Here is a 9,236-nt window from a genome sequence, read left to right as displayed (position 1 = left end):
TCATATAACCTCTCCTCCCTCCTTCCATCACGGTGTTTTATGAAGGATTCTAGTCATCCTGCATATAACCTCTCCTCCCTCCCTCCATCACGTAGTTTTATTTCAGGATTCTAGTCATCCTGCGTATAACCTCTCCTCCCTGATATTATAACTGTTACTATTGACTGGTGCAGAGAGAGTGCAATAAGGCATGTTGTATTTACTTGCTGTGGTACCCTGTACTAAAAGGTCCATGTGACAATAAACTTGAACTTGAAAGTTGCACCTGACGACTGTTGGGTAGAGTTCGGAGGTGTAGACGTAGGCGATGTTGAACGCTGCGCTGACCATCAGTTTTCCCAGGAGAGCAAACGACGTCACGCTCAGCACGGTGCCTGCAAACACAAAAAGGAAACGTTTTTCCTGTTTTGGAGAACTTACAGATACAAGATAAAGTCCCCAAAAGTTTTTGAAAAAAGTTCCTGAGCCATAATAGAACAAAGTGGCCAAAAGGTTAAAAAAAAGTGACACAACCTTTGAGAAAAAGCGACAAAAAGTAGGTGTGCTAAAATGCTATTTTACACTTAATTATTAGTATTAGTTAATTGATATGTGGACCAGATTAAAATCTGCGAGGGACCGGATTCAGCCCGCAGACCTTGAGTTGGACACGTAATCCATGTATATCGATATAGCGTGTATTTTCTGGTGATATAACATAATATTACACCATATTATACCAGCAGTTGCACAATACAATCTATAAAATATTAACAAAACTGTAAAATAAACGGATATCCTTGAGAAATGAGGCTAGCAAACGTGTTTAAATCAATCCTTTTGGTCAAAATACATGAAATACTACAATAATAATGTGATATTTAATAGCAAAAGGAACAATATTAGTATTCTAAAGTGGAAAGTGGGGATGAATGTGCTCGTGTAGATCATAGATGTGCTGTAATAATAATAAAATGTATAGATTTAAAACTACAAATCACGTGGTACGGACTAGCAGCGAGTCTTCAGATGGTATCAATGACGTCATTTGTGTGTTCCTCTGCACACCTGGACGTCCCACCTGTCCCATCTGTCTCACCTGTCCCACCTGTCCCACCTGTCTCACCTGTCCCACCTGTCTCACCTGTCCCACCTGTCTCACCTGTCTCACCTGTCCCACCTGTCCCACCTGTCCCACCTGTCTCACCTGTCTCACCTGTCCCACCTGTCCCACCTGTCTCACCTGTCTCACCTGTCCCACCTGTCCCACCTGTCCCACCTGTCTCACCTGTGTTTTCGGGGATGAACATGGTGCAGAGGCAGGCGGAGCCGGCCAGACACAGGAAGCTGGCCATGCTTTTCCTCCTGCCAGCCCTGGAATAAAAAGACAGACATTTAAATCAGTGGAGACCAGCGCCGTCCCCTCTTAGGCGACTAATCTGTGGTTTTGGTATTAGTCGACTGAGATTTATTTAGTTGACAAGTCATTTTTATGCTTATTCATGCTTAATTACTAATTTCCAAGAAACTTATGAGCACATTTCTGGTGAACACCAGATTTAAAGATGTGCTTTTGCAAGATTAATTGTGTAGAAACTCAGTTTTACAGGTTAATTAACTACATTTATATTGAGCTTTTCTAGTCACAAATCCCACAGGTCCCTCATACTCTGCTCCTGACTGGCTAGTAGTCCTTACCCAGGGACTGTCAGGGCCCTCATACTCTGCTCCTGACTGGCTAGTAGTCCTTACCTAGGTCCTGTCAGGTCCCTCATACTCTGCTTCTGACTGGCTAGTAGTCCTTACCTAGGTACTGTCAGGGTCCTCATACTCTGCTCCTGACTGGCTAGTAGTCCTTACCTAGGTACTGTTAGGGTGCTCATACTCTGCTCCTGACTGGCTAGTAGTCCTTACCTAGGTACTGTCAGGGCCCTCATACTCTGCTCCTGTGTGCTAGTAGTCCTTACCTAGGTACTGTCAGGGCCCTCATACTGTGCTCCTGACTGGCTAGTAGTCCGTGCCTAGCTACTGAGCATGTGCGACTCCCAACAAAGATGGTACAGAGGTGAGATGTCTCACTCTGGAGCTAAAACAGAGAGCTCAACGCATAGGGTGAAAAGAGGAGCTGCAGCAATGTGCAGTACAACAAAAGGATGGTGTTTCCTGAAAATTAAACCACATAAACCTATTCTGGGACAACCTCAAAATACAATTATGGACCTGAAAATGAGCCAAATATGAGCACTTTAAGTTAAACAAAAAACAGCTGACAAAAATAAGACAAGCTGAAGACAGCTGATGAAAAGTACTAATTAGCCGATAAAGAAGAAGTACTGCAGACCTTAAATAAATGGATTAAAGAGCTCTCTATAGGAGTTGTGTCTCACCAGTCTTTGTTGATGAAGTACATGCAGAGGGGGTAGGCGGGCAGCTCCACCAGGCCGTACATCGCCACGTTCAGATACCGGCTACCGGAGGTCTCACTGGCCCCCAGAGTCAGACCGTAGTACACCAGACTGCAGGCGTACCTGCAACACAGCCCTCTGGTTTTATTGGTATTAACTTATTCGGTTTTTTGTTGCACAACCTGGATGTGCAGGTGGACATGTCTCTAGTTTTATCTGTTTCTAGAAGCACATCCTGCCCCGTCCTTTCCCTGCAGAGGAGCTGGTTCTGTGTAAACTGCATATTTTCACATTAAATCAGTAAACCAGCTGTCTATTTCAACATGTTATACTAGGACTTTCTTGACTTTTTCCTACATGTTATACTATGACTTTCTTGACCATATTATACTATGACTTTTTTTTTTAAATTTCAACATATTATACTATGACTTTCTTGTCTTTTTCAACATGTAATACTATGACTTTTTAAAACCTTTTCAACATGTTATACTATGACTTTCTTGTCTTTTTCAACATGTAATACTATGACTTTCTTGTCTTTTTCAAGATGTTATACTATGACTTCCTTGACTTTTTTCAACATAATATACTATGACTTCCTTGACTTTTTTCAACATAATATACTATGACTTTCTTGACTTTTTTCAACATAATATACTATGACTTTCTTGACTTTTTTCAACATAATATACTACGACTTTCTTGTCTTTTTTCAACATAATATACTATGACTTTCTTGACTTTTTTCAACATAATATACTATGACTTTCTTGTCTTTTTCAACATGTTATACTATGACTTTCTTGTCTTTTTCAACATGTTATACTATGACTTTCTTGTCTTTTTCAACATGTTATACTATGGCTTCCTTGACTTTTTTCAACATAATATACTATGGCTATCTTGACTTTTTTCAACATGTTATACTATGACTTCCTTGACTTTTTTCAACATGTTATACTATGACTTCCTCAACATGTTATACTATGACTTCCTCAACATGTTATACTATGACTTTTTTCAACATGTCATAGTATGGCTTTCTTGACTTTTTTCAACATGTTATACTATGACTTTTTAAAACTTTTTCAACATGTCATAGTATGGCTTTCTTGACTTTTTTCAACATGTTATACTATGACTTTGACTTTTTTCAACATGTTATACTATGACTTTGTCTTTTTCAACATGTTATACTATGACTTTCTTGACTTTTTTCAACATGTTATACTATGACTTTGTCTTTTTCAACATGTTATACTATGACTTTGTCTTTTTCAACATGTTATACTATGACTTTCTTGACTTTATTCAACATGTTATACTATGACTTTTTTCAACATGTCATAGTATGGCTTTCTTGACTTTTTCAACATGTTATACTATGACTTCCTTGACTTTTTCAACATGTTATACTATGACTTTTTTCAACATGTCATAGTATGGCTTTCTTGACTTTTTTCAACATATACTATGACTTTTTAAAACTTTTTCAACATGTTATACTATCACTGACTTTTTCAACGTGTAATACTACGACTTCCTTGACTTTTTCAACATACTAAACTATGACTTTATTACTTTTTTCAACATACTAAACTATGACTTTATTACTTTTTTCAACATACTAAACTATGACTTTCGACATATTATACTATGACTTTTTAAAACTTTCAACATGTTATACTATGATTTTTTAAAACTTTCAACATGTTATACTATTACTTTCTTGACTTTTTTGACATGCTATACTATGACTTTTTAACTTTTTCGATATACTATTTCACAAAATAAAACCAGAATACTCTCTGGCTGGCCCCCTCATAATTAAAACAAAAAACATACATAATAGTTGCACCTAAAAGCCGTACTCACCAGACGTACATGAGCACCATGGTCCTCAGACGGAGGACTGGGTGGACCACCAGCTGCAGGACGCCGGCCCGGTTCCCACGCCTCCCCCCTTTAGCGGAACCCACGTTCTGCAGCACCAGGTTCTTGGCAGCGTTCCCGTTCCTCAGCGCCATGTAGCGCAGAACCTATGAACACAAGACCAACAATATCAGGCGTTTTCCTGCATAGACGCATTTTTGGAGCCCCTTAAAAAAGGTTTTAGTAACGGGTTGTAACGGTAAAAAGTCACATTCACTAAGGATGTAACGGTGCATCGTGGATCGGTTAAAAACGGATGTAAATGTGTGAAAATGACATTCAACTGAGATAAAAATAATGATTGCAATGCAGTTTTTGAACGTCTTACTGCGTAATCTACTTTAGATTTCACTCGGACTTCAGACAACACTACGTCTGTCGCTAGCAATGAGGACGCAGTGATTAGTGACGATTCTCTCCGACTAATCAGCCGTCTGTTAGCTTTATTTTTACTGTGTGCGATGTGTCGCCATTTTCTGTTCTCTTGACTGCCCAAAAGAAATAAGAGAAGCCTTTATTGTCCCCGTTCTCATTAAAGTTAGGACCGGGAATAGCTTAATAAGCCGTTCAAGGAATTATAGGACAAGTCAAACGGTAAAAAGCAGCTAAAAGCAATTCATTATTTAATTAGTGTGATGTGTAAATAGCCGAAGCATAAGATTTACTAAAGTAGGAAAGTAGAGAAAGGGGGAATTTGTTTTGTTTGGATGGCTTTCAATTTTGGAAGGTTGTGCTGAGAAGTACACAACCTTATTTATCTGTCATTTAAATTATTTATGTATGCATGAATGTGTGTAAATAAATTGTATTTCAATGGTTCTCTTTACATGTGCAAATAAACTATCAACTAGTACAGATTTTAGTTGTCCAATCGTACAGTAGAACAGGCCTGATGTGGGATGGGAGGCTAAATCGAACCAAACAAACTAGACGTACCCAGACATCGCATTAGTATTAATATACTAAAATCTGACTTTTTAAGTGCATTGATATGTTTTACCTCTTCAGCTCGCTCCGTCTGACCCTGAGAGTAAAGCCAGCGAGGAGACTCTGGAAGACTTCTGAGGAAAAGGAAAGACCAGAGGACAGATTATGGTCTCTGCACAGACATGTTGTCCTGGATATTGACTTTTAACGTCAGTAGATGAGATGATAAGTAACTTTCTGACGTGTTATACAACATTTTTTGGCGCTTATTTCAACATTTCTCAGGTTAATTTCTCCGTTTTCAGGAGTTTTCTACCTAAGCAGCTTTGAATGAGAGAATTGTATATAATATAAAACAGGCCTAACGGAAAATGGTGTGTATTTTAACCAGGGCTGTAGTCAAGACCACCTTAGTCGAGTACAAGACAAGTGCAAGACCAGGACTAGTCGAATCTGAGTCAAGACCGAGTCCAAAGAGGTTTGAGTCCAAGTCAAGACCGAGTCCCAAGAGGTTCGAGTCAGAGCCAAGACCGAGACCAAAGAGGTTCGAGTCCGAGCCAAGACCGAGTCCAAAGTGGTTCGAGTCCAAGTCAAGACCGGGTCCAAAGAGGTTTGAGCCAAGACCGAGTCCAAAGAGGTTTGAGTCAGAGTCAAGACCGAGTCCAAAGACGTTTGAGTCAGAGTCAAGACAGAGTCTCCAAAGAGGTTCGAGTCCGAGTCAAGACCGAGTCCAAAGAGGTTCGAGTCCAAGACAAGACCAAGTCCAGGACAGAATAAAGGTCTTATGCATGACAGTATCAAGACAATCATTTTGGGTTTCACTTTCCCTCCAATATTATTATCAACATAATAAAGACACCTGGACTCGGTCCAGACCATAAGCCATATTGGGCAAGACCAGTGGCCGAGACCAAGACCAGTGGCGGAGCCCAAGACCAGTGGCCAAGACAAGTCCGAGTCCAAATACTAGCGAGTACGAGACAAGTCAGAGACCATATTGGACAGGGAAGGTCCACTAAATGGCCGCCTCCCTTTTGCAGCGCCCCTGATTACATTCACACCTGGAAGCTTCCCAGTACAACCACAGTCTGATCTGCTGCCACTGAGCAGCTCCACTGGTCTGATTTGGGGTTGAGGGCCTTGCTCAAGGGCACCTCAGTGGTGGTGATAAGGGAGGGACAAGTGCTTCTCTTTCACTTCCCCCACTCAGATTTTGTCCAATGTTGGATCAAAACTTGCACCCTTCTTTAATCCATCTCATTCTGTGTGTTTTAGGAGCTCAACCCTGACGTGAACTGCTTCTAATGGTCTGGTTTTATGTGTCGACTCGCGTCTCTGAAGGGTTTAAAGGGTTCGTAACTCACACAGACATCAGGAAGAACAGGACGCCGGACGAGTTCGCCACAGTCGCCAGGTTCCTCCACGGCCGGATGAAGTATCCCAGAGCTCCAAACAGGGCGATGCCGATCGCAAAACTCATGCTGGTCAACGTCCCTGGAGAAGGAAATTAATAAAGAGAAATCAGTTTAAGGTCTTTGTAGTGAAGTTACATCACGTGAACATCGTCAACAATACACAAGACAGCTAGAAGTAGAGTATAGTATAGTTAGCCTAAAGAAACAAGCAATAAGCTGCTACCAGCCAGGCTAAAGCTAATACAGTTAGCCTTAAGAATCAAGCAGAAAGCTGCTACCAGACAGGCTAAAGCTAATACAGTTAGCCTTAAGAATCAAGCAGAAAGCTGCTACCAGACAGGCTAAAGCTAATACAGTTAGCCTAAAGAAACAAGCAGAAAGCTGATACCAGCAAGGCTAAAGCTAATACAGTTAGCCTAAAGAAACAAGCAGAAAGCTGCTACCAGACAGGCTGAAGCTAATATATTTAGCAAAAAGCAACACGCTGCTACCAACCATGCTAATGTAGTTAGCCAAAAGCAACAAGCTGCTACCAACCATGCTAAAGCTAATGTAGTTAGCCAAAAGCAACAAGCTGCTACCAACCATGCTAAAGCTAATGTAGTTAGCCAAAAGCAACCAGCTGCTACCAACCATGCTAAAGCTAATATAGTTAGCCTAAAGAAACAAGCTGCTACCAACCATGCTAATGCTAATATAGTTAGCCTGAAGAAACAAGGGGTTAACGCAACAGAGCAAAGGACAATAAATACAGCGGCACATTTTGCACTTTAGTTATTATTCACGTTTGAAGATGTCGTATTGTCTGAAAAGTCAAACGTGTTCTTGCTTTATGTCCTCAAAGCCTCGATGATCTTGTGTTTTGTGTTGATTTTATGTCGATTTAGAGTGTTTTTTCGGTTAAATGAGTTGTAAAGCAGCAGGTTGTTGGTGTTTAGATAGATGGATAGATAGATAGAGAGATATAGATAGAGATATAGATAGAGAGAGATTAATAGAGAGAGATATATATATAGTGAGAGAGATTAATAGAGAGAGAGAGAGAGAGAGATAGATGGATAGATATATAGATATTTGGATAGACAGAGAGAGATAGATAGAGATATGGATAGAGACATATAGATAGAGACAGATGGAGATAGATAGAGATATATAGATACAGATAGAGAGATAGAGATGGATAGATAGGTAGAGATAGATAGATAAAGAGCTAGATAGATAGAGATATATAGATAGAGAGCTAGATAGATATAGAGATATATAGATAGAGACAGATGGAGATGATAGAGATATATAGATACAGACAGAGAGATAGATAGATATAGAGATGGAGATATAGAGATATGTAGATATATAGATATAGCGAGAGATAGAGATATATAGATATAGAGATAGAGACATATAGATAGAGAGAGATAGAGACATATAGAGAGAGATAGAGACATATAGATATAGAGATAGATAGATATAGAGATAGTTAGATATAGAGATAGATATATATAGAGATAGATAGATAGAGAGATAGTTAGATATAGAGATAGATAGATAGAGAGATAGTTAGATATAGAGATAGTTAGATATAGAGATAGTTAGATATAGAGATAGATAGAGATATATAGATAGAGAGATAGAGACATACAGATATAGAGATATATAGATAGATATAGAGATAGATAGATATAGAGATAGATAGATATAGAGATAGTTAGATATAGAGATAGTTAGATATAGAGATAGTTAGATATAGAGATAGATAGAGATATATAGATAGAGAGAGATAGAGACATACAGATATAGAGATATATAGATAGATATAGAGATAGATAGAGATATAGAGATATATAGATATATATAGAGATATATAGATAGAGATATAGAGATATATAGATAGATAGATATAGAGATAGAGATATATAGATAGATAGATAGAGATAGAGATAGAGAGAGATAGAGAGATATATATAGATAGATAGATAGATAGATAGATAGATAGAGATAGATAGAGATAGAGAGAGATAGAGAGAGATATATAGATAGATATAGAGATAGATAGAGATATAGAGATAGAGAGATATATATAGATAGATAGATAGATAGATAGATAGGAGATATAGAGAAAGATAGAGACAAATATTTGAATATATACATATACATACATATATACACATATACAAATATCCCATACCGGTCATGGCCCAGTAGGACTTGCCCACGTACTCCTGAGTGAGGACGAAGCAGACGAGGCCGATGCCGCCGTTCATCAGGCCGACCAGGAGACGGGACACGGCGAAGACCTCGTAGCTGGGCGCCACCGCCGTCAAATACCCGAAAATCACCTCGAAAAACAGACCTGGGACAAACAGAAAGACATTTTAGGTCCTTTTATCCCTCGCGTTGTCTTCCCGTCAACGTTGAAAATCAAGACTTTTGACGCTTTTTTTTTTCGTTTAACACTACGTAACACTAACTTATTAACTTTAGTTTTACAGTTATTTGGGGAATTTATGGTCAATAAACCTCATTAATAGGAAATTATACCTAATGTTTGAGTTAGAAAAGCAGAAATTAGGAATTA

At 39.0% G+C, this 9,236-nt stretch overlaps 1 protein-coding gene across 1 annotated transcript in view; it reads right to left on the bottom strand.

Annotated features, from left to right (window-relative positions):
• The window catches only part of slc22a15 (solute carrier family 22 member 15), a gene marked incomplete at its 5' end in the record, with an annotated part of 11,520 nt that extends 2,499 nt beyond the window's left edge, over window positions 1-9,021 (bottom strand). The window contains 7 exons of the mRNA XM_034898455.1: window positions 266-374; window positions 1,268-1,353; window positions 2,367-2,507; window positions 4,263-4,426; window positions 5,320-5,380; window positions 6,611-6,740; window positions 8,847-9,021. Of these exons, the coding sequence (XP_034754346.1) occupies window positions 266-374; window positions 1,268-1,353; window positions 2,367-2,507; window positions 4,263-4,426; window positions 5,320-5,380; window positions 6,611-6,740; window positions 8,847-9,021 (866 nt within the window). The remainder of the gene's footprint in view (window positions 1-265; window positions 375-1,267; window positions 1,354-2,366; window positions 2,508-4,262; window positions 4,427-5,319; window positions 5,381-6,610; window positions 6,741-8,846) is intronic.
• Between the last annotated feature and the right edge of the window lie 215 nt (window positions 9,022-9,236).

The sequence above is a fragment of the Etheostoma cragini genome, chromosome 17 (assembly GCF_013103735.1).
Source record: "Etheostoma cragini isolate CJK2018 chromosome 17, CSU_Ecrag_1.0, whole genome shotgun sequence".
NCBI lineage: Eukaryota > Metazoa > Chordata > Actinopteri > Perciformes > Percidae > Etheostoma > Etheostoma cragini.
This window is presented reverse-complemented; position numbering and strand designations above follow the sequence as displayed.